Below are 25,577 nucleotides of genomic sequence, written 5' to 3' on the forward strand. Positions count from 1 at the left end.
GTGTGAGAAGTTCCATGGAGAGAAATCTGTAAATCTGCCACCTGATCATCAGTTGCCACTTTTATAAAGCACTTCAGATTTGGCTTTCATTCCTTGGTCAAAGTATCCTTCATTAGGAGGGTGCTCCCTGAATCATTTCACCATACTTAACCCAAAAAAATAAGAGGAAATCCTACTATTCCCAGCTTATCTCTCTGTCTCTCTACTAATTTCTCCTGAATCAATATAGAAAATTTATTATCTAGTTTCCTTTCTGCAAATGACCTCTCTCCCACCCCATTCCCCACTGAGAAGTCTTTGGAGTGCTTCTACAATGGCTTCTTCAGGCTCTTTGTTGGTTTGTGCCTCTTAAGCTGTCCACTTTTAAATACCCACAACTTAATTCTTATTTTGCAACTTCGTAAAAGGAAATTTCCCTGTGTCATATAATTCTGAGATGTAAATGTAAGGAACATTTTCTTTTTATTTTCAGGCTTTCTCTTTGTGAAAAAGCTCTTGCGGAATATTTAGAAACCAAATGCTTAGCTTTTCCTCGGTTCTATTTTGTTTCTTCAGCTGATTTACTTGACATTCTCTCAAAAGGAACACAGCCAAGACAGGTAATATTGCCTGCATGTTTTTGCAATTTCATTATGTCCAAAGAAAAACATTCTCAGTATTAATTGTGAAGTGATAATATATGGCTGCATGCTCCTTTAAAGTATGATTTCACTGTAAACAAAACATAGGTATTTGTAAATAATACAGTCTCTGCTTGTTTCTTTGTTTTTTGTGGAGAAAAATTGAAAGTGCTTAAACAGGATGTCATGTTTTCTGGTATGGCTTACAACTGAAAGTGCCAATCTTAGATCAGACTGTCAGAAAAGAGGGGAGACACCCCAAACTGGTGGAATATTCTATCATTAGATTTCACTAAGCCAGTAATGAATGTGTGCTCTGGATTACTATATTAGTCTCACTGTGGAGCCACAGACAGTCCCCTTAGGTTCTTCAGGCTCCCTTTACCACCCAGGACTTTGTGATGAAGAGTTATTAAAACCAAAAATCACCTTATATTAAGTTACTCCCAACCCCAAAGGGTCAATCACTTACTCCAGGTCAGTGGATCCTCTTGATCTCACATCTAAGATAATGCTGACAGCCAGTTTCTCTAGTAAACTAACTTTACGTTTATTAGCTAGGAAAAAAGAAATGAGTTACTGAGAGGTTAAAGCCGGTAAAATACATTAACAAGTGAGTCAAAGTTTGTAAGTACTAAATCTCTGCTATTATATTGGAATCTGCTAGTGTTTCATAAGTCTCTCAGGGTTACCTATAGAATAGCTCTAGGGATCTCTGTCCAATCACTCAGTATTCCACCCTGTGGCTAGTGTTTCCATCACAGCATGGGTTTTTCCTCTGTTGACTAAACACAGACTGGGTCTGTGGATTTCCCATTGTTGAACACGTTGGCCCATGCTTTGAAATTAGCATGCCTCTTCATTTACAGTCCCAAGGCACCAATTCTGTTTGTTGCACAATCCAATTACAGATACATACACAATATATTTATTTACAGCAGTCCAAACAATCTTTCCTTAGTTTTCATGAAGTTTTACACATTAAGTAAATTCTCATCCTAATACTAATGCACCTTTGATCTAGGATTACCTAATTACCCAAAAACAATACAATCAACATCTCCTTTTGATCTATTCTAGCAAATGAATTGGCTTGAACACACAATGACCTTTTAGCATTTCTTTGATATTCACATATACCCTCTTGCTCTAGCCTGAGCTGGCAATCTGCTAGACAGCATCACCGAGGGAGAAATGAAGCAATCTTTAAGGGATGAAGTGTTGCAAGTGCTGTGCCTTCTCTTACAGGAAATATTGTGCACATGCCATCTGTAAGATCTAATAGAAAGTCAAAGATGGAAAAGACTGAGATCAGAAAGTCCATCCTGCCTGTGGCCCAGCATTTGTTAGAGATCAAATCTCAGGCATGCCACTTGTAACAATGACAAGTAATGCTGAAAGGTCTGTGGTGTTTGTTATATTGTCACTGATTGAGCTTCTGACTATTTTACTTGGAATGTTTTTGTAACCATGACTCTGTTTGCTCCCCGCAAACAATAATCTGCCAGGTTGTTTGGCAGCTAAAGGCTCATTTATATTGAAGCGTCTGCACTTGAATATTATTCAGAAGCTATACATCACCTTATCTACAAGCCAGATGACATCCCAGTAGTGACCACTCCTGCTGCAGCCATTAATTCTCAGGGTATCAAAATTGTTTCTGTGCCTTGGATAGAGCGTATTTAGAAGGGATGTGATGCCTAAAGCAAGGAATACTTTACCAAAGAATAAAGGACTCATGAGACTCAAATAATCTTTTTAATAATACAATCCTAAATTCTCATAGCTTCTTTACATCACTAAATCTTAGGGACCTGTTTCATCCTTAAAACTGCACACTTCAGTAGAGAGACCAAGGCCACTGAATTGCCCACTCATGCTAGAGATGGACCCTTCTTGTCAGGATTGTGGCATACGGGCAGGGCATTGAGGAAGTTTTTGCCACTTCACGCCACATTTATTCTGTGGACAGTGAACTTCAGTCTCTCTGGCTGTCAGGCTGGCACTTTTCCCATGAGCACAGGATGTCTCTTAAGAAAAGCATTTAAATATAGCCCGTATACCCTAGGATCCTGATCTTGCATTCAGGTCTTTGCACCTGTGTGGCATCCTACCGAAGTTAGCTCCCAGTGTAACCTCAGAGCTTCCTCAATGTTATGGATAATCTGGCCTTTATTTCTTGAGTTATCTTTAAGATCTAAGACCAAAATGCTGGTCCAGTGCTGCTGTCAGTGTCTAATTCCTGCTAAGATCAATGCAAGTTCTATGTGTTGAAGGCCTGTAGAATCAGGCTTGTATGCAATTGGGGGGGAAAAAAAACCCAACAGAGTGAGACAATGCTTATTTACCTAATTATCTTAATCCACGTAAAGGTAAATGTGGATTAAAAATAGAAAATCTGAGCAAATGTATGATGGTTGATTTTCTTAAACCTGTTGTATTGTCTGGAAACAGGTGACCCGTCATCTTACCAAACTTTTTGACAACATTGCTGATCTTCAATTTCAAGATAATAAAGAGAAATCTACAGATATTGCACTGGGGATGTACAGCAAAGAAAAGGAATATGTTCCATTCCATGCAGAATGTGAATGCATTGGTCAGGTACATTGTGTTGTTTAAACTTCCTTGGAGGGCATTTTTTTTTCTCTTCGGAGTTGGAGGAGAGGCTAAGTGAATATTCTCTTCTGCTAAACTTACTGGATATTTAGGGGAAAATACACTGGGAGATGATGGGCACCATATAAAAACATAGTAAACCTCATGTAGAAAAAGGAACACAGCTCCCTGCCTGCAGAGTAGCAGGGCTGGCCCATCAGTGTGCAATTAATTACTTCCCCCAATTTACAAAAGGCAAAAAGAGATCCAGAGAGAGGACTGCCAATGGGAGGAGGTCAGAGGAGAAGTCAGCTTCTATATTGTTTGTTTTGAGACTGCGCTTAGATGGATCGGTTCTTGTAATGTTTTCTTAACATTAAAACACACCTCACAGGTGTTCAGATTCTATCCAGAAGTGATGATCACTTGATCAGTCTCACACAGATTAACCTGTCACACTTTTTTCCTGAAGATTAAAAGATGTATTCAATGGAGAGGAAGCGGTAGCAGCATTTTGAGCTCTCTTGTCAGTGACGATCATGGACTCATAAATGGTGATGGCTGAAAAGATGTCCTGAGTTTTTGTACTCCAACTGATAGCATGGAGCAAGATTTTCCCCTACATGGTTGCTTTTCAAGGGTTTTTTTCCTAATTTCTTCTTAAACACTTCTAATGATGGTGTCTATAATACTTCTCTAGGCAGAGCATTCGGTTGCTCCTTTGAATACTGACTACACCGATTCACAAAATGGTACTAAACCCAATCCTGATGGCATGGAAAACGCCTTTAATAGCTGTAAAGCAAGAGAGTGGCAACCACAGAATGTTCTGTGAATTCACTTTCTGATGTGAAGAGCTTTCCAAACATTGATGGTTGTGGGTTTTTTGTTTAATTTCTGTGTTCCGTTCCTTTTTTAATATACAACTAAGGTCATAGGATTGATGGAGGGAAGGATTATGAAAAGGAGTAAACCAAATCACAAGAGATTGTATATATGTTTCCCATAGAAGGTTCTGAAAGCCATGTATCTGAGTTGTTCAAAATTAGATTGGATAGTGCATCTTTTCACCTTTACCCTCGAGTATCTATAAAACATATTTTGCAGGGACAACAATATAACTCCTCCAGCATCATTTTTTAAAATTACACCAGTACAGAACTTTAATTATTGATGGCACAGCTTCTTCACCAACATAAGTTAGGATGGGTGCTGTACAGATTTTCCCATTGGAGACATGGGTCTCCACAAACACATATGATATTTATGGACAGTTTCTGAGTGTTGGTACTCAGACAGATTGTGTTTGGATGGTTTTATCTCTACTAACAAGTAGTACCATCACTGGAACCTAAGGGCCAAGCAACCATGAGATCATTTGTGCAAGAAATGTATCAAATACTTTAGCCAGAAGAAGAGCTCTGTGTTAGTTGAAAGCTTCTCTCTCACCAACAGAAGTCGGTCTGATAAAAAATATTACCACTCCCACCGTATCATGCAAATATCCTGCAACCAACACAGCTACAGCACTGCATATTGTGTAACTCTTTGTTTTTCTTCGGGTGATGGTCCCTATATGGATTCCAGATGTGGGTGTGCATGCGCGCCATGGTCCAGAACCAGAACTTGTTCATAGTAGTGTCCATTGACCCGCACGTACATTGTGCATCAGCCACATGGTGTGTCCGAGGCTTTAAGAGGCTGTGTGGGTTGACTCCATTCAGGTTCCCTCTTACTGCCGTATGGCCAGAGTCATCACCCCTGTTCTTCAGTGCTCTTAACTTGCTAGTAGAACTCTTTGTCCATCCTGGCCTTCTGTGATTTGTTTTGTAGTTTTTTATAGTTAGGTTTTGTTCTGCTGTTGGATTTCTTACCCGCATGGGGTGTCCCCGCACACACCACCTGCCGTTCTGGGGACTATGTCCTGGCAGGCTGGCTTCAAGAACTGTGCTTCATGCCTGCACTCCTTCCCTGTAACAAGCACCACCATTGCCTCTATTGCTTTGGCAATGTCCACGTGGTCTCCCACTGCTCTATCTGCTGCTCATTCCTGCCTTGCACTCAGGAAGCCAGAGAACTCTGCCTCCATAAGTATCTGATGGAGGAAGCTATGTGTCCACATGCACAATTGGAACTGAGACCAGCAGATCCATTGGAGCACCTGTAGTGAGCACCCCGCACCTCCCTCCCATGTGCTGCTGCCCACGGTACCACTGCAACCGCAGAAACACCATGCACGTAAGAAGCATAGACATGGGCATAAGGGCCGTGGCCCTGCCTGAGCTCCACCCCGAGGACCCACTTCCACTTGTCCTCTCTTCCTGAGGCCTCACCTTGCTCTGCATCTTCCCATCCCCTCTCTGCCCTCATGGGGGCTTTGGGGAAGGGGTGAAGAGGCTCTCACAAATGGTGAGTAGCCAGCTGGCCGAGCAGGTGGGAAGATTGGGGGCAGGGGGGAAAGAGGTGTGAGACATCAGCGGGGGGAGGGTTGGGGGAAGGGGCCAAGTAGGGCCGGTGGTGGAGCATGGACATGGCCAAGCAGGGATGGGCCTTGGTGCAGGGCCATGGTCTGGGGCCATGGTCCGGGCACACCCAGTTTCCCCAAATGGAGGAATCACATGCTGTCCATGGTCAGGGCCCTCCCGGACTGCTCTCTTGATATGTGAGGCCATCCTCTACCCGTCCCAAGCAGTATGGCACAGCCCGGCTTCCTGTGCCCCCATCCTGAAGCATGCCGAGTGCCGCTTCTTCCTCTTATCTAAGGGTATGGATTTCCTGTTCACTCATCCCTGTCCCAGTTGGCTTGTGGTCCACGCAGCGACTGAGCATGCCCGACAGCAACACCTCAAGGCCACTCCTCCAGACTGGGTGGCAAAGAAATTGAACCTTTTGTGGTGCAAGATTTACTTCCCTGAGGACTTCCAGTAAGTAATCTCCTCTTCTTGAACATACTTGTTGACATTTATGTTCCAGCATTTAATAGTAGGAAGACTTGCTGGGTTTAAACACCTGGGGCTATGGAAAAGACAGGTTATTATAGATGTCTGAGAAACCTAATAACACCACATGAGCTGTCAAAAAAATATGCACCATAAATTTTGAGCCCAGTGGCTCTGAGTAAGGCAAGTATGGGCAACAAATAAAAAATGAGTCAAGTCGAGAGCCCAAAAACAAAAGGGACAAATGCAAAGTGGAAGCTAGTTGTGTTGATTGTGCACAAAAACTACTTTTGGTTATGTGGTTAGTATGAAAAGGAAAGAGTTACAAAAAGATGGAAAGCCTGCTTATGCCAACTACTTTAGAGAAATTAATCTTCATGTAATTCTGCAATGCTATCAAGGTCAATATCTGTCTGGGTTTCCAGCCATGTAATTGTATGGGACAGTTTCAACTTGGAAATCGACATATCTCAAGGTTTTCTACGTTTTTGTTTTTGGATTTCAAATACCCTTGTTCCTTATTTATTTAGGACAGTTCCTTTTTTCTCTCATTGTCCTTTGTTAGATTTGCGTGTGTGTAACCCTAATCTGCTGATAGGGAAACAAACACACTTTAATCAAAATATCTGTCTTGATCTTTTAATTTTTGCAATAATTGGAGAAATGTCACCATATAAGCCACTTATTGATCAAAATGCCTTGTTATCTCTCTTCTCATCAGTGTGCTGCCTGGAAAGAGAGAGAAATAGTTAGTTGATTCTATCTCAATCTATATGCCAGTCATTTTCTTTTTTGTTTATTGTTAGAGGTGCTCCCCTGCCTTTTGTGGTGTAGATTGGCAGATGATGTTCTCTAACCAGGGATCTTTGTTCATGTCCATGTTGCGTGACCTACAAAATAAAAAGGCGTCATATAAAAAATGGAAACTAGGTCAGATCACGAAGGATGAATATAGGCAAATAACACAGGAATGCAGAGGCAAGATTAGACAAGCAAAGGCACAAAATGAACTCAAACTAGCTATGGGAATAAAGGGAAACAAGAAGACTTTTTATCAATACATTAGAAGCAAGAGGAAGACTAAGGACAGGGTAGGCCCACTGCTCAATGAGGAGGGGGTAACAGTAACGGGAGACTTGGAAATGGCAGAGATGCTTAATGACTTCTTTGTTTCGGTCTTCACTGAGAAGTCTGAAGGAATGTCTAGTATAGTGAATGCTTACGGGAAGAGGGTAGGTTTAGAAGAGAAAATAAGGAAAGAGCAAGTAAAAAATCACTTAGAAAAGTTAGATGCCTGCAAGTCACCAGGGCCTGATGAAATGCATCCTAGAATACTCAAGGAGTTAATGGAAGAGGTATCTGAGCCTCTAGCTATTATCTTTGGGAAATCATGGGAGACGGGGGAGATTCCAGAAGACTGGAAGGGGGCAAATATAGTGCCCATCTATAAAAAGGGAAATAAAAACAACCCAGGAAACTACAGACCAGTTAGTTTAACTTCTGTGCCAGGGAAGATAATGGAGCAGGTAATCAAAGAAATCATCTGGAAACACTTGGAAGGTGGTAAGGTGATAGGGAATAGCCAGCATGGATTTGTAAAGAACAAATCGTGTCAAACTAATCTGATAGCGTTCTTTGATAGGATAACGAGCCTTGTGGATAAAGGAGAAGCGGTGGATGTGATATACCTAGACTTTAGTAAGGCATTTGATACGGTCTCGCATGATATTCTTATAGATAAGCTAGGAAAGTACAAATTAGATGGGGCTACTATAAGGTGGGTGCATAACTGGCTGGATAACCGTACTCAGAGAGTAGTTGTTAATGGCTCCCAATCCTGCTGGAAAGGTATAACAAGTGGGGTTCCGCAGGGGTCTGTTTTGGGACCGGTTCTGTTCAATATCTTCATCAACGATTTAGATGTTGGCATAGAAAGTACGCTTATTAAGTTTGCGGACGATACCAAACTGGGAGGGATTGCAACTGCTTTGGAGGACAGGGTCAAAATTCAAAATGATCTGGACAAGTTGGAGAAATGGTCTGAGGTAAACAGGATGAAGTTCAATAAAGATAAATGCAAAGTGCTCCACTTAGGAAGGAACAATCAGTTTCACACATACAGAATGGGAAGAGACTGTCTAGGAAGGAGTATGGCAGAAAGAGATCTAGGGGTCATAGTGGACCACAAGCTTAATATGAGTCAACAGTGTGATACTGTTGCAAAAAAAGCAAACATGATTCTGGGATGCATTAACAGGTGTGTTGTAAACAAGACACGAGAAGTCATTCTTCCGCTTTACTCTGCGCTGGTTAGGCCTCAACTGGAGTATTGTGTCCAGTTCTGGGCACCGCATTTCAAGAAAGATGTGGAGAAATTGGAGAGGGTCCAGAGAAGAGCAACAAGAATGATGAAAGGTCTGGAGAACATGACCTATGAAGGAAGGCTGAAGGAATTGGGTTTGTTTAGTTTGGAAAAGAGAAGACTGAGAGGGGACATGATAGCAGTTTTCAGGTATCTAAAAGGGTGTCATCAGGAGGAGGGAGAAAACTTGTTCACCTTAGCCTCCAATGATAGAACAAGAAGCAATGGGCTTAAACTGCAGCAAGGGAGATTTAGGTTGGACATTAGGAAAAAGTTCCTAATTGTCAGGGTAGTTAAACACTGGAATAGATTGCCTAGGGAAGTTGTGGAATCTCCTTCGCTGGAGATATTTAAGAGTAGGTTAGATAAATGTCTATCAGGGATGGTCTAGACAGTATTTGGTCCTGCCATGAGGGCAGGGGACTGGACTCGATGACCTCTCGAGGTCCCTTCCAGTCCTAGAGTCTATGAGTCTATGAGTCCTGGCCAGTTTCTGTCATCTCTCCGTTTTCTCACTTCTTATCCCTTTTTGTCTCTGTTCTTGCTGCCAAACACGTTATGGGAGCTTCCATGAAAAAAATATAGGGAAAGTAGGTGGTTTTCAAAAAGCAGTGGCTGGGAAGGGATGAGAATGGGGACAGGATGGATCTAAGGTCATGCAGTTTTCTGAGGTAAGTTTTGTGCTATTTTTTTTCTAACACAGGCACCAGTCAGAATGGAAAATACTGTTGCACACCCTGAAACCTTTAAACAATCTTTTATGTCTTCAACTAGTGGTCATATATACTCAGCACGGAAAGATGAAATGAGACTTGACACTGCATAATCTGTAAATACAAACAGAATATGTAAGCAGATAGTAGTCTGAGATCAAACTTCATTTTAAGCCTTTTATCACGGCCAAAAAAAAAATCTTCTTTCAATAAAGTTAAATTTCAGACAATCGGGTTAAATTTCTTAATGCTCCTGAAACTGAGAAATGAAAACCAAGGAGACAAATAACTACTAGCTAAAACTACAAGCACTAATTTAAAGAAAGTCATGTTTTCCAATTAAAAAAAAATACATAGTTCTTGTTAAATATATACCATAATTCTTGTTAATGTGTTTAATTTTAGGGGGACATGTATGTGACTAATATGTTTCACCTATATCTGGTGTTCTTATGGTTATGTTCGTTTTCTACAAGAGGCCGTCAAGATCCATAGCACCAATTTTTGGGCATAATATTTTGATTGGTTTTGTAAGCCCATATAATTCTTTGTTCTTTGCACAATAATTGTTTCCATACTCTTTTATTTAAAACAAAAATGGGACAGGATTAGTGATGGGATACATACAGAACCTTGTTGGGTAGCATCTGAAAGTAGTTACCATCTGGTGGCTGTTGAATGGCAAGAATTTGTGGGCTTGATCCACTGCCCATGTTAGACAAGAGTTCACATTAGAAAACTGCTCTCACAGCGGGAACTAATTGGCAACCTTGTTGATTTTCTGAGTAGAGAAGCCAGAGGCTGAACATGCAAGGTGACTCAACTTGCTTCTTAAAGATGGTTCATCCAAAACAAGGTTTTTGCATGTTGGAAGAGTAACATCAGGAAGCTTCCATTGCCAATTCCCACTCTGTACCAGTTCTTTAGATAATAAAGAACTTTTCTGTCCCGGGCTGTCAGGCAAACACATTTGATGAGCTTTAAGGCAAACACACACACAAACAACTAAGTGAATAAAATAAAACGATGCTAGTATCTCAACACTCATAAATGTTCTTGCAGTACTAAAACAACCATGATGAAACCAGGGTGAAACATGGAAAGAAAACTGGTTCTAACTGGAAGTCAAGGAAAGGGTTTGTGTGTGTGTATGTTATATTTTATTAATGTGTACAAAGAAATACCTTGACAAATATCTGTTTAAATACTATTCATGATACCAATCAAGTAGGAAGCTATTCCCTCATTACAATATTCTGAACACTGTTGCAGCATGTATCTTTTTCAAAAGGTGGAGACCTGGTTACAACAACTTGAAGAAACCATGTATAAAACAGTGCATCGTCATATCATGGAGGCTATAGCTGCCTATGAAGAAAAGCCCAGAGAGCAATGGATTTTTGACTACCCGGCTCAAGTTGCACTTACCAGCTCACAAATCTGGTGGACGACAGATGTAGGAATAGCATTCAACAGGCTGGAGGAGGGATTTGAAACCGCCCTGAAGGATTACAATAAAAAACAGGTATTGATGTCTTGCTTATACTGTATGAAAACAAGGTTCCATTTTCATACTGTATCAATCTCCCAGAAATGCTTGGCTGGCATGTTAAATGTTTTTTTAGTCAGACTGTATTTATTGGCTACTTGCTATTGCCATTCTCTGAAGAAAAGGAAATATGCCTCTTGCTTCTGATTCTTTCTCCCTCTATAGATGATCCCATTTCTGTTTCTCTCTCCAACAATGAAAATTGCCCTTATAGCTTTCTGTGGGTTCATTTTGGAGGAAGAAGAGGAAGGGTAAAAGCCAAGGTGCTACAAAATAAAGGATTTTTCCTGTAATTAGGAGGGATAGTTTGTGACCTAAAATTGTCTCAAATCTGGAAAAGTAGATAATACCAAATCCAGCTCTTTGAGGTAGGTATTTTTGATAATTAAAGACAGATGAGGGACATTTATTCAGAAAATGTGATATGGACCTTTATTTTCAAAAGCTATTGGTGATTTTGGATGCCTCGATTTTATGATCTGCACCTCGAGTCTTCTTTCAGGAGCTTGGTTTTCAGAAAGTGCTAACCACCCCTCTGAAAACTAGGAGTATGTTTGTTGTGGGGGTACAGGAAGGATCCATGGTCATTCAGTATTCCAGAATTGCTGCTATTCCTATTGTAAGGCATCTCAAATTGAGCACCCAAAAATTGGGACACCCAAAGATCACTAGTAATTTTGAAAATGTAGGGTGTACTGAATACTGGTAGACAACAAAAACTTGATTGCACCTCCATGATATTATGGAAATTTTAGGGTGTGCACACCCATACATGTGCCTGAAGAGTGGGAAGGTAATAATGCATATGTAAGGAACCAAAACTTGTGAGTCTGTTAGGACCGTGCTTTGTTTGATTTGACAATAAAACCATCAGAGTTCAGTTTGAAACTTTGGTTAGTTTTAGTTTCAGTTCCCAAATGGGTATTTCCTGCTGTTGTAATAGCAGCTACACTGTTACCCCATGATTCTCATTTTAAAATAGTATTCTGATGTTAGCATTCTTTTTTCTTTCAAGTTAAATAGCTTAATTTTTAAAAACTACATCTGATTTATTTGATTATAATGGATGATCTGCCAGAACTATTTTTTTCTCATATCTGCAAGCTGAGAATGAAAAAAAATTAAACCCATCAAATTATGAAGTCATACCAATGCCTGATATTGTGCCATCAGTTTTTAAGCAGAATCCCCCCATCTCCCTTTGAAAGAGGTAGAGAGGCCTACTTAAAAATTGATGACATGCTATGGTTTTGTGGTATTTCTTCATCTAACAGATACATACTGTGCCTCCTATCCTTTTGCCGGGTGGAACATGTTGGGGTGCTATCAAAGAGCCCATTCCTTGGTTTTTGGCCCTGAAGCAGGCTGGTCTAAACTGTGCCAGATATCAGGGATTCCTCCTTAGGCATCATACGCCACCACTTTGTGTTCCAGCTATTCCCCCTCTAGAACACCCTACCTAGTGAGAGGATTTTGCTCTCTTTGCACTCCTGAGAGTATGGAGTGGACCTGATAACCTTATACATTAGGCAACTTTCTAAGATTTTATAAATCAATAACATTTTTTGTGGGGAGGAAGTGTCTGAGACTTACAGGGTGCAGAGTAATTCAACTTGAAATTTTGCCATTCAAATGTCATTCGTAATCAGATTAGTGTATCCTATAAAGTTATGGTGTGGTAGCCTAAACCCAAGCTAAATGACCCATTAAAAAAACATCTTACTATAAAGTAAGGAAATTAGGAATTACAATTGTAATTCTCAAAGAAGTCATTGTCACTTAGATAACTGCCAGACCCTTAAATCTGGGGACTACAAGAAAGCTGATATCTAAATTGCATTATGCCAATAATGAAAAAGCATAGCTTTTGAGGTCTCATTCATTCTTGAATACTTTTTTGTAGCAGGGTCTGAACACGGACAAGCACAGCTGTATTGCTTACACAATACCTTATATGCACTCTATTAATGTTATGTTTGCCTAATTAAACATGTGCACAGCCAGAGGCTATGATCTTCTTTCCTGTTAATGTGAAGTGTTTTGAAGAAAACACATTCATTAAGGATATTTTCACATTGCAGCTATAAGTAACTTCATTCATATCACATTGAATAATTCCTCCTTTCATTGTGTTGTACTTCTTTAAACCTCAAGCCATTGTACTTTCATACAGTATATTTTCAAGTGCTTTGTCCAGTAAAAATGCATGAAGCAAAGAACCATTTCCCCCTTTTCTGGAAAGGCGTTTCTGCAGTTTAATAGATCTCACCATTCAGAAGGTTTTCCTGGTATTGACTATAAAAGTTTCTGTTTAATTTTATCACAGTGTCCAGGACTGATATGCCCAGAACTGATCCAGTGTTCCAAACATACTTGGTGACTTATAAGCATGCATGTGCAAGATAGCTTATGTGGTAATTGAATTCATTACATAGGCAGAATTCATCTCCCATCGTGGTGGTGACTGGGGCAGAGTGGAATGAAATGTTGCAACAAAATTATTGTCGTCTTTTTAGATCGCTCAGCTAAATGCTCTCATTGCTTTGTTGCTGGGAGAACTTGCCTCAGGTGACAGACAGAAGATCATGACCATTTGCACTATAGATGTTCATGCTCGAGATGTGGTGGCAAAACTTGTTGCTCAAAAGGTAAATTGTAGGGTGTCACTTTTTTTTTTTTTCATATGCTGTTTTAGGGTTTAAAAGGAAAAAAGAAAAGGACTGTAAGCCAAGCATGTGTCCAGGCTTGCATGAGTACATAAGGAAGGGGCAGATGATACGGTTATGGGCACAAGGACTACCTGCTTCCCAGCCATGTACTGAACCACTGTCCATCCCCCTCTCTGTAGTGCATTGTCTTCTGGAGTATCATACTTGAGCGATGAATCAAACCCAGAACTTTTTTTTTTAGCCGTTTTGTAGGATGGTTCAAACCAGGTTCAAACTTTGATCAGCAAAGTTATCCTTGGGTAAACCAAGTCTGTTCTTCAGATGATGGGTTTCATGAAGGCATGTCTGGAACTAGTCTGTTTTTCTTTGTAGCTTCTCCATCTTTGATTATTTAGCCATTAGTTGTTATGTTCTGATCTCTGTTTAGCCCTCCAGAACTGGGGGTTTGTCTGTCTCACATGGTGGTTGCAAGATAAATATATTCCTACATACAAACTTTTTGTTCTTGTGAAACTGAAGTTACCGGTACGTGTCAGTGGTCTGAATGCATATTACCTTTTATTGGATAGAAAGTGACTAGCGCTTGGGAGGTAATCATAGGTGCTGGAACCAGGGATGCTGGGGGTGCTGCTGCACCCCCTGGTTTGAAGTGGTTTCCATTATATACAGGGTTTACAAGTTGGTTCAATGGCTCTCAGCATGTCTAGAAGTAAGTATAATCCCTTATAATTGCTTGTAGTAGTTATTACTTGTAAAAGACTATGTGTGAAACCTACTGATGACAGTTAAAGCTTTTGGGAGTGTCTGGTTTCTTTCATCTCCACAGCTTCCACTTGACATGAGGTTTGTGCAATGCTTTTAGGTCACTAGTTCCCAAGCTTTTGCTTGGCTGTCACAACTACGCCATAGATGGGATGAGGCCCAGAAACACTGCCTTGCCAACATTTGCGATGCTCAGTTCCAGTACTTTTATGAGTATTTGGGAAATACCTCTCGGCTAGTTATTACACCTCTGACTGACAGGTACTGACTCTTGTTAATAAAGAACTATCTCTGCTTGATCCATTTAATAGAATACAAAGTTAGACTTTCCATAGCAAACCTCCGTGTTCTTTCATAAATATGTGTAAGGTCCTTCTTAATATGCCAAATATAATACCTTTATGTGCATGTGTCAAGGTTTTTTCCCCACTCTGAACTTTAGGGTACAGATGTGGGGGACCTGCATGGACCCGTCTAAGCTTAATTACTAGCTTAGATCTGGTAACACTGCCGCCACCCAGAATTTCAGTGCCTGGGGCACTTTCTGTCCCCCCAAAACTTTCCCCTCCCTGGGTTGCCTTGAGGGACTTCACCAATTCCCTGGTGAACACAGATCCAAACCCTTTGGATCTTAAAACAAGGAGAAATTAACCATCCACCTCCTTTCCCCCCTACTAAACCCTGGTGAGTCCAGATCCAATCCCCTTGGATCTTAAAACAAGGAGAAATCAATCAGGTTCTTAAAAAGAAAACTTTTAATTAAGGAAAGAAAAGAAAGAAAAATTATCTTTATAAAATCAGGATGGAAAATGCTTTACAGGGTAATCAGATTCCTATAATTCCTAAAGACCAGAGGGCCCCCCCTCCCAGCCTTAGGTTCAAAGTTATAGGAAACAGAGGTAAAATCCTTCCAGCAAAAAGAAACATTTACAAATTGAGAAAACAAACATAAGACTAACATGCCTTGCCTAGCTAATTACTTACAAGTTTGAAACATGAGATACTGATTCAGAAAGATTTGGAGAGCCTGGATTGATGTCCCGTCCCTCTCAGTCCTGAGAGTGAACAATGAACAAAAACAAAAAAGCACAAACAAAAAGACTTCCCTCCACCAAGATTTGAAAGTATCTTATCCCCCTATTGGTCCTCTGGTCAGGTGTCAGCCAGGTTCACTGAGCTTCTTAACCCTTTACAGGTAAAAGAGACATTAACCCTTAATTATCCGTTTATGACAGCATGTGTATAAATAAAACAAATGGTATGATCTTCGTGTTTGTAAAATAGATAAAATAAAATATTCCCTAGTCGATGTGCTATAAGTTCTCAGTGTAATCTGACAAGTATTGAAATTAGTGTATGTACCATTCTACACAATTGGCTTATATATGTAAAATAAATATTTGCAAATTAAAATGTTGCACTTCACTTTTTACACGGTCCATCTCATGCAAGAGCCTATTATAATGTATATGCACAACACATACAATTAAGGTTTTAGTTTAGTGCTATCCTAAATTTCCCAGCTTCTGTGGTTTTAAAATCTCCACCGTATTAGTAACATTCTTTGCATGCAATAATAATGGTCTCTCACTGCTTAAAGGTGTTACATTACCCTAACACAGTCTCTACACCTGACAATGAGTGGGGCTCCTGCAGGGCCAGCTGGCACAGGCAAAACAGAGACCACCAAAGACCTGGGCCATGCCCTTGGTATGATGGTCTATGTCTTCAACTGTTCTGAACAGATGGACTATAAGGTATGATATTTTATCGAACAGTGGTTTCAGTACAATTTTTTATTTTTTTAACATACAACGCATTAAAAAAACTTTACTCTTTCTGAAAATAAACACTAAATGGTTGATTCTGTCTTTTAGTCCATAGGAAACATCTACAAAGGTTTGGTCCAGACAGGTGCTTGGGGATGCTTTGATGAGTTTAATCGAATTTCAGTAGAAGTCCTATCAGTGGTGGCAGTGCAAGTAAAGACTATACACGATGCCATTAGAAATAAGAGGAAGAAGTAAGTATTTTAATGTCATTCTCTTTTATAGGCCCTTACAAAGACATAAGTACAAAAATTTAAAAGTATATTTCTAAAAATCCTGCTATGGACAGATGTTGAATCCTCCCTTGTAAATTCACTAGTGTGTATGTGGTGTGTGTGTCTCTCTATAATATCTGTATATCTAGAAGCTAATTTAATAATGTAAAATTAGCCCTCTCCCTCAAATTTATAAGAAGAAAACACCTAGAATATAGGTGAAATACTGGCCCCATTGAAGTTAATGGGAGTTTTGCCATTCACTTTAATTCTAGGATTTCATGTTCTGTAGAATTTTTACATACTATGGAGCAGGTCCTTGGCTGTGGTAAATTTTGTCCTAATTCCACTGAAGTCAATGGAGCTACGACGATTTATATCAGCTGAAGATCTGCCCCATTTTCTTTCTGTATCTTTATTTTATTTTTTTCTTTTAGATTGGCAAGCACTATTCCAACCTACCACATACCTCTTCTTCTTGGTCTCAATTACTTGCACAGATTTTTTTCCTAAATCAGATAATCTGTCCTCCATTGCAAATGGATTTTTTTTAAAGATGGAAATAATTGTTGGCCTCTAATCAAACTGCAGTTTTATAGCAAGTCATTTACTTACATCATGTCGTGGCTATTGCAGATTTTTATTCCTTGGAGAAAACATTACACTGAAAACATCAGTTGGGATATTTATTACCATGAACCCAGGATATGCTGGTCGAACAGAACTACCTGAAAATCTCAAAGCTCTATTCAGGCACGTATACTGTAGATTATCATTTAGAGTACTCATGCCACCTAATTTCACTGGTTTGCAATGTAAAACAGTTTGTGCTTATTTAAAAGTTTCTGTGAAAATGTTCAACACGGTTATTGTTTCTGCCCATACAAATTGATAGGGGTGGATGCACTTAATAATGGAACTTTTTTTTTTCATATTTTTACATATATAAAGTGTAAAACTTTTGAATACTTAATAACATGGGAGATCTACACATAAAACATACATGTGCACAAGGATACCCACTATTTTGTGAGTAATTATAGCAATTGTATCTGGTAATCTATGCAGATAAGTTTAAAGGCACCAAATGTACCTGTTCAATAGGGCTGTCAATTAATCCAGTTAACTCATGCAGTTAAATTGTGATTTAAAAAAATTAATCACAATTAATCGCACTGTTAAGCAATAGAATACCAATTGAAATTTATTTAAATATTTTTGGATGTTTTTCTACGTTTTCAAATATATTGATTTGTATTACAACACAGAATACTAAGTGTACAGTGCTCGCTTTATATTATTTTTATTACAAATATTTATACTGTAAAAATGATAAAAGAAATAGTATTTTTCAATTCACCTCATACAAATACTATAGTGCAATCTTTATCATGAAAGTGCAATTTACAAATATAGATTTTTTTTTTTGTTGCATAACTGCTCTCAAAAACAAAACAAGGTAAAACTTTAGAGCCTATAATTCTACTCAGTCCTACTTGTTCAGCCAATCGCTAAGAGAAACAAGTTTGTTTACATTTACAGGAGATATTGCTGACTGCTTCTTATTTACATCACCTGAAAGTGAGAACAGGCATTCACATGGCACTTTTGTAGCCGGCGTTGCAAGGTATTTATGTGCCAGTTATGCTAAACATTCGTATGCCCCTTTGTACTTCAGCTGATGATACTCATTAAAAAAAATGTGTTGATTAAATTTGTGACTGAACTCCTTGGAGGAGAACTGTATGTCCCCTACTATTTTTACCGATATTCTGCCATATATTTCATGTTATAGCAGTCTTGGATGATGACCCCAGCATATCTTTGTTTTAAGAAGGCTTTTACAGCATATTTGACAAAATGCAAAGAAGATACCAATGTGAGATTTCTAAAAATAGCTACAGCACTCGACCCAAGATTTAAGAATCTGAAGTGCCTTCCAAAATCTGAGAAGGACAGTGTGTGAAGCATGCTTTCAGAAGTCATAAAAGAGCAACATTCCAATGCAGAAACTACAAAACCCGAACCACCAAAAAAGAAAATCAGCCTTCTGCTGGTGGCTTCTGACTCAGATGATGAAAATGAACATGCGCCGATCCACTCTCCTTTGGGTTATTATTGAGCAGAACCCATCATCAGCATGTACTCATGTCTTATGGAATGGTGGTTGAAGGTGAAGGGACATATGAATCTTTAGCGCATCTGGCATGTAAATATCTTGTGATGCCAGCTACAACAGTGCCGGGCAAACACCTGTTTTCACTTTCAGGTGACGTAAACAAGAAGCGGGCAACATTGTAACCAAGTTTGTTTGAGCAACTGACTGAGCAAGAAGTAGGACTGAGTGGACTTGTAGGCTGTAAAGTTTCACATTGTTTTATTTTAGAATGCAGTTATTTTTTGTACATAATTCTAAATTTTTAAGTTCAACTTTCATGATAAAGAGATTGCACTAGAGTATTTAAGAGGTGAATTGAAAAATACTATTTCTTTTGTTTTTTACAGGGAAAATATTTGTAATAAAAATAAATATTAAAGTGAGTACTGTACACTTTGTATTCTGTGTTGTAATTGAAATCAAAATATTTGAAAATTTTTAGAAAACATCCAAAAATATTTAAATAACTAGTATTCGATTATTGTTTAACAATGCGATTATTTTTTTAATCGCATGATTAATTTGTTTAATTGCTTGCAGCCCTACTTTTTATATGCTTGCACAGATATAAGTATGCACATGTACATACATGTTTCATATGAACTTATTGAAAATGTGACCCTTGTTTTAGTTGATAAATTGTTGCGTTGGTGATTATTGGACAGACATGAAGCATAAGCGCTGCAAAACAGTTTAATATATATTTGGTCATTTTAGGAGCCTTACTTAAAATACATGTTGTATAATACGCTAATTAAAATGTAAGAAGTGTGAGCTTTAACCTTTTATATTATCTTTAATTTCCTTTAAAGTTACATATATAATTCTAACCTGTGGTTGTTGTTAAATTGTGTCAAAATAGGTTTGTAGGACTAAATTCACATTTGTATAGGCATGTGTGCCACCATTTAATCAACAGAATGGTAACCAACTATGCCAGTGGTGATTTTAATCTGATAATTAGATTTGATATTCTACTTGGATCTGACTGGAAATATATTTTGACTTCAGTGGAGTGACACCTGCTTATATAAATGTTGACTTTGACCCAAAATCTTTACTTTTGCCTGAGTGCTTTTCATGATTTCATCCAGCCTCAAAAGAAAATGAGTGATTTTTGAAGTTCAGTCACTTAAAGTAGTGAGATCCAGTGGAGTAAATTGTAAGACTTTTTAGGGCTGAATTGGGGCTCCAAACTCTCTCTCACCACCTGGGATTTGTCTCTGAGCCATGCATCTCGGTGGCTGATTTTTACAAAGTTGAACCTTAGGGCAGAAATGGGCCCTGTATTGTGTTTTGTTGTTGTTTTTGAGGTTTTTGTGTTTTTGTTTTTGTTAGCAGTGCATGTTTGTTCATTGATATTACTTTCTTCTACAACTATTAAGAGATGAGGATGAATAGCAAGTGAGCGCTTGTCTGAAGACTGCTGGGGGAAGCACTTCCCAAAAGCACAAGGCCTCATCCTCAGCTAAAATGGTGGTTGCATGCAAATATATATAACCTCGCAATAACGCACCCTGCCATAACGTGAAATTGCACATAACGTGATCATAAGTTGGCTCCCCTTTAAGGCCTAATACAAGTGGTCCCCAACGCCACGGCACCAACTGGGACATTGATGTGCCCCCGCCTAGTGCCCAGCAGGGGAGAGAAGCTGCGGGTTCCCACCTGCCGGGACAGAGAACTCCAGGGCTGCGGGCATTACTGCTCTCTGTCCCTGGCAGGTGCAGGGCCGCAGCTTCTCTCCTCTGCTGGGCACTAGGCTCTAAGCAGCTCACATCAATGCACCATGTTGGGGACCACTGACTTAAACGGACTGACTTGAAACCCCGCTATACCACGACCCCACATTTATCCCAATGGAATTTTTTGGACCCTGAGCATCGCATTATAGTGGGGTTTCACTGTGTGTGTGTGTGTGTGTGTGTGTGTGTGTGTGTGTGTGTGTGTGTGTGTGTGTGTGTGTGTGTGTGTGTGTGTGTGTGTGTGTGTGTGTGAGTGTAAATATTTAAAAATTCTAAAAACCCCAAAAGCATAAGAACGAAACCAGAAAACACTGTTGTCCCACATTCTCTAGTTGCTGCTCCCAAAGAATGGAAGCTGTTCCAGAGGTTCCTTCTGAGAACAAGGAATCAGTTTTTAGTCATGATGACATATTGAAGCAAAGCCTCCATGAAGTGAAGCAGTCACTATAGTGCTAGAGAGAAAACAACCAAGTATTGATAGGCTCCATTATATTTAACCTGAAGAGGGTGGAGTGACAACTTGCAAAACCTCATAGCTATGGGCAAGTGGCTGCAGCAGTGAAGAAAACAGAGTCTCTGAACTTGGAATTTAGAGCCATCAAACTAATTCTTGTTCAATTTCCAAAATGCTGTCCTGCAGTTTCACATTCTGATGCCATCTGACGACATGATGGATATGTCATATCTTTTCAGATAGGTCTGGTGTCCTATTGTGCATACAGGATGGGATTTCTTTATTCCTTTTTATATTTCTGACTCTATTTCTACTTGGCACTTCCCATTACTATGGACTAGTGGAGCTAATATGAAGCACAATGGAAAATGTTTTCTGTGATCATTTTCTTTCTGGGACTGTCATCTCCACTAGTCTGACCCACCCAAAGATAGTGGAGTATAGAAAGATAATGTAAATTTTATCCTCTTATAACAGAAGTTCATCGGCAGGTGCAGTTTGAGGTCAACAGAGAGCTGGCTATTAACACAACACTAACTCCTAGAGCCCTGCAGATCCATGAATATCTGTGGACTGGATGCGGATACAAATTTTATATCCGCACAGGGTTCTATTAACTCCTCTTGTCACCATCTACTAAAATCTCAGAGGAGATAGCTAAAAACATATCAAATAGTAAACTAATATTCCATGCAAGCCATTGCTGTGTTTGTCACTTGAGTTATGTTCTGTTAGCTAGGATATAGATGGAGTATAAACCTTCATACTTTAGGATATAAGGCAACTACTAATAAGGATTACTGAGAATTTTCCGCATAGATACTCTTATTTCAGGATTGTCCACGACAGGGGTTTTTTGTTGTTGTTGGTTTTTTTTGCACTTTCATGTAAGTGAGAAAAATTCCTTGGGCTACACAAAGCACTTGTTCTGAAACTTTTTGTTAGTTTCTGTGTTCTTCATGATTGTGACTCGGAGAAGTCTATTTGATTGCAGAAGGAAGAAAAGGTGTTCCAAAAGAAACTATCTCTGTTAATTTTTTCCATAGGGTGGATTACATTTTAAGAACTTCTACATGTTTCAAATAGTGATTTAATGAGGGGTCTCTTTGACCTTATCTCTCTTTTTGTGTCTGTTTTTGGTTTTGTGTTGACAGAGATGTTTTAATGGCTGGATGGTTTGCCAATGTGTATTCTGTTTTAAAAATCAGGAATAAAATATAAAGTTTTTTTTTTGTTTAAAAAAAACAAAGTAGAAGTTTTATTCCATCTTAAACAGTCCTCCAGGAGGATTCACTCTTGAAAAGAGCAAATCCAAAATCGTGACCAATACTTGAGTGGCAGGACTTTGTATGTTCCAGTATTCACTGTGCCCTGCAAGCATCTGCCAGTCCATCACACTAAGTGACAGAATCCTATATTGTTCTGAGGCACTAGCGCTGAGGAGGCTGCAATATCTGACTTGCAAGCTCTGTACTTTTCAACCATGTCCTTTGTATGTAGCAATGTTACTGAATGCTAATAATCAACAGTGCCTAATTAACCATTTTTTTTTAATTTGAAGCAGAGTCCTTGTAATCTCTGACTGACGCACATAATTGTGACTCTCTTGAGCTCTGTTTAAGAATGTTTATACACATCACTCACTTGATTTAGGTGACTTGTTCTTACCATGCCTAAATACTAATTGTGTATTTTGACTTTTTTTTAAGACCATGTGCCATGGTTGTCCCTGACATTGAACTGATCTGTGAAATTATGTTGCTTGCTGAGGGATTTACTGATGCACGCTTGTTAGCCAGGAAGTTTATTACCCTGTATACTCTCTGCAGGGAGCTGCTTTCTAAACAGGTGAGGGTCTGTTTTGAACTTCTGGACTAGATATATGCTAATTACCCCATCCACCCCGATTTGAAATATTGATGTTGGGCAGAGTGACATTTGCATAATTAATAATTTTATATATATATTTTTAAATTGCATGTAGATCTTTATTATATCAGCTAAGGTGATGCCCAGTAAAACAGTTGTTGTCATTTAAATAGTGGCTCCATGCATTCAGAAGTGACTTTTTTCCCCAGTACTTAGTGTTTTTGTAATGCATTAATTTTGGAATAAATAATTGACTATTAACTGTTCAATACGTAGTGTGATGGAATTAAATCATGCTGTTGAAATGCATTTATACTAGGATCTATTGAACAGAGGCGGCTCTAGATATTTTGCCACCCAACGCACAGCAGGCAGGCTGCCTTTGGCGGCTGGCCTGTGGGAGGTCCCTGGTCCCGCGGATTCAGCAGCATGCCTGCGGGAGGTCCGCCGAAGCCGCGGGACCAGCAGACCCTCCGCAGGCATGCCGCCGAAGGCAACCTGCCTGCTGCCCTCGCTGCATCCGGCAGGGTGTCCCCTGTGGCTTGCCGCCCCAGGCACTCGCTTGGCGTGCTGGTGCCTGTAGCTGCCCCTGCTATTGAAAAAAGAAAAACTACTAGGCAATGTATGAATTACAATAGGTGATTTATGACTAACTGTATTTGGATGAGAGTTTTAAAATTTGCCACACAAATACAGTAAAGAGAGCGTCAAATGCAGGAAGTATAGTATCATTGCTAAATTATATAATAATTGCACTAGGAAGAAGTCTTATTCACAATACTTACCTAAAAACACCCCAAAGTTATAGAAGTCAGAAGATTTATTATTTTCCCACCTCAACTTATGCTATTTATTCATTTCCAAAAGTATAACTTTTTACAAGTAGAAGTGTTCTTTATATTCAGTTTTATTAGTCGAATGAGTGCTGTCTGAACAACTCTTCAGCCTTTGCCCATAAATCTTGACAAATAAAACCATTGTGTAAGAAAACAGTTCATAATAATAATTGGAGATATACCTATCTCCTAGAACTGGAAGGGACCTCATTGAGTCCAGCCCCCTGCCTTCACTAGCAGGACCAAGTACTGATTTTTGCCCCAGATCCCTAAGTGGCCCCCTCAAGGACTTAACTCACAGCCCTGGGTGTAGCAGGCCAATGCTCAAACTGCTGAGCTACCTCTCCCCCCCATTCTACATGCATAACTTTTGTAATTCTTGCCTCCTGTAAATATACTAAAGTTCCCCTCTCACAGTCTTTAAAACATGGGTAGAGACCATTCCGATTTCTTGAAAACTTTTGTGTTTTTGGCATGTAGTAAAAGGGAGATATTATTATGTGATTAAAAGAATGCGAGCCAAGGACTCCTGAGCTCCAATGCTACTTTGAGATGGAATTCTTTTCTGGGCTTGGGCAAACCACTTGACTAGTTTGCCTTCATCTTGTCATCTATAAAATATGGATGACAATGCTCTCTACTAGTACTTAACATCTGTGATACCTTAGAGAGATCTTGTGAGATTTGGTTATTAAGTGTTTTGAAAAGGTAAAAAGGTTTTAAAGGGATGATTAGTATTGTTTTTATTTTTGTTTTTCCCCTGTAATTTATTTTGGATGCTTAGCTCATTCTTTTAGTATGTTATCAGAACTTTTTTTGAATTGTGCAGCATTGAGTACTCACAGATAAACACCTGTTTGTTTTCTGTCATTTCATAAAACCACTTACATTCAACAGGCCAGATTCTGCTGTCAGATACACCAGTATAAATCAGCTCATTGTAAATCTTCTAAAATCAATGATATTCTCTATATTTACACTAGTCTAAAATAGTCTAATATGCTGTAAATTCTAGTTTGTCCATGTAGCTATATGTCAAATTGTGTGTTCTTCTAAGAAAGATTTCCTCTTAAATATTTAAATTTAAACTTTCATTTCATAAGGTTTCATGAATAGTCAAGGTTGGTTTGCTTTTCCATAGGATCATTATGATTGGGGACTTCGTGCTGTTAAGTCAGTCTTGGTGGTTGCTGGCTCACTGAAGCGAGGAGACAAGAACAGACCTGAGGATCAGGTTAGGTACCTTTTTATGTACAAATTTAAGTTTTACAATCATAAGAACTTCTGATACCGTGTTTTATCTCTGAATCACTGGGAATAAAGACAGAATCCTGAAGAGAGGGAGATGGGTTTAAAGCCCTGGCTGATATGATAATATGTGATTTTCTATCCTTTTCCAGGTGCTTATGCGAACCTTAAGAGACTTCAACTTGCCTAAAATAGTGACAGATGATATCCCAATTTTCATGGGCCTGATCAGTGACCTGTTTCCTGCTCTGGATGCTCCGAGGAGGAGGGATCTACAGTTTGAACAGATGGTTAAACAATCTACCCTGGAGCTTCACTTGCAGCCCGAGGAGAGCTTTATTTTCAAAGTAAAATAATTAATTGATTTTAATTACTCCCCTTAAGAGTTTCCGTCAACATAATTGCGGACAAGTTGTATTAGACATGAAGGTTAACTTGCAGTACATTGCAATGTTTCCTAATGTGTCCTGAAAGTCTAGGTTTTTCAAAGGCACTGTGTCATGACAACATATTGCAATTTAGATTCATGTTAGTAAATATGTAGTATATACCTCCCATATGGAGACAGGGAGTATTTCTTGTTCAAATACCCCTTTGCTGTTGAAGATTTCTCTTAACATACAGTACAGTAGGTTTACAGTACCAACACTTTAACACCAGCAAATAATAAGTATTATTATTTATAGCATATAGTGTGTTTATTTTAGAGAAGACCAATGAGTGATGGCAATACACACTGCAGTGGCAATAATGGGAAGGGAGAACAAGAGTTAAAGAAGTAAGATCATGTAGTTCTTTGAGTGGCTCTGCATATTCCCACTCATAAGTATTGCACTGCTTAGTGTGCCTAATGGTAGAACCTTCTCCTAGCAGTGTCCCTTGAGGCACTCTCTCAGTCCCCACCCCTAACCATCTTTCCCCTCACTGTCTCCAAACATTCTCAGAATGAGGCTGTATCTGAGGGCGCTGCATCCTCTACTACCTCAGCTCCTTCCAGCCACATGATTAGAT

At 39.2% G+C, this 25,577-nt stretch overlaps 1 protein-coding gene across 9 annotated transcripts in view; it reads left to right on the forward strand.

The window, feature by feature from the left end:
- The window catches only part of DNAH11 (dynein axonemal heavy chain 11), a 296,073-nt gene that overhangs the window by 95,754 nt on the left and 174,742 nt on the right, over nucleotides 1–25,577 (forward strand). For 6 of the 9 annotated variants that reach the window (XM_030550733.1, XM_030550734.1, XM_030550737.1 and 3 more), the window contains 11 exons: nucleotides 473–599; nucleotides 3,075–3,224; nucleotides 10,524–10,757; nucleotides 13,298–13,429; nucleotides 14,313–14,473; nucleotides 15,813–15,969; nucleotides 16,090–16,235; nucleotides 16,893–17,009; nucleotides 22,323–22,461; nucleotides 24,460–24,552; nucleotides 24,719–24,913. In XM_030550733.1, the coding sequence (XP_030406593.1) occupies nucleotides 473–599; nucleotides 3,075–3,224; nucleotides 10,524–10,757; nucleotides 13,298–13,429; nucleotides 14,313–14,473; nucleotides 15,813–15,969; nucleotides 16,090–16,235; nucleotides 16,893–17,009; nucleotides 22,323–22,461; nucleotides 24,460–24,552; nucleotides 24,719–24,913 (1,651 nt within the window). Of the gene's footprint in view, nucleotides 1–472; nucleotides 600–3,074; nucleotides 3,225–5,749; nucleotides 6,143–9,324; nucleotides 9,349–10,504; nucleotides 10,758–13,297; nucleotides 13,430–14,312; nucleotides 14,474–15,812; nucleotides 15,970–16,089; nucleotides 16,236–16,892; nucleotides 17,010–22,322; nucleotides 22,462–24,459; nucleotides 24,553–24,718; nucleotides 24,914–25,577 lie in introns of those variants that run through there. The other 3 variants (XM_030550739.1, XM_030550740.1, XM_030550741.1) reach the window with 3 other exon arrangements.

The sequence above is a fragment of the Gopherus evgoodei genome, chromosome 2 (genome assembly GCF_007399415.2).
Source record: "Gopherus evgoodei ecotype Sinaloan lineage chromosome 2, rGopEvg1_v1.p, whole genome shotgun sequence".
Classification (NCBI taxonomy): Eukaryota; Metazoa; Chordata; order Testudines; family Testudinidae; genus Gopherus; species Gopherus evgoodei.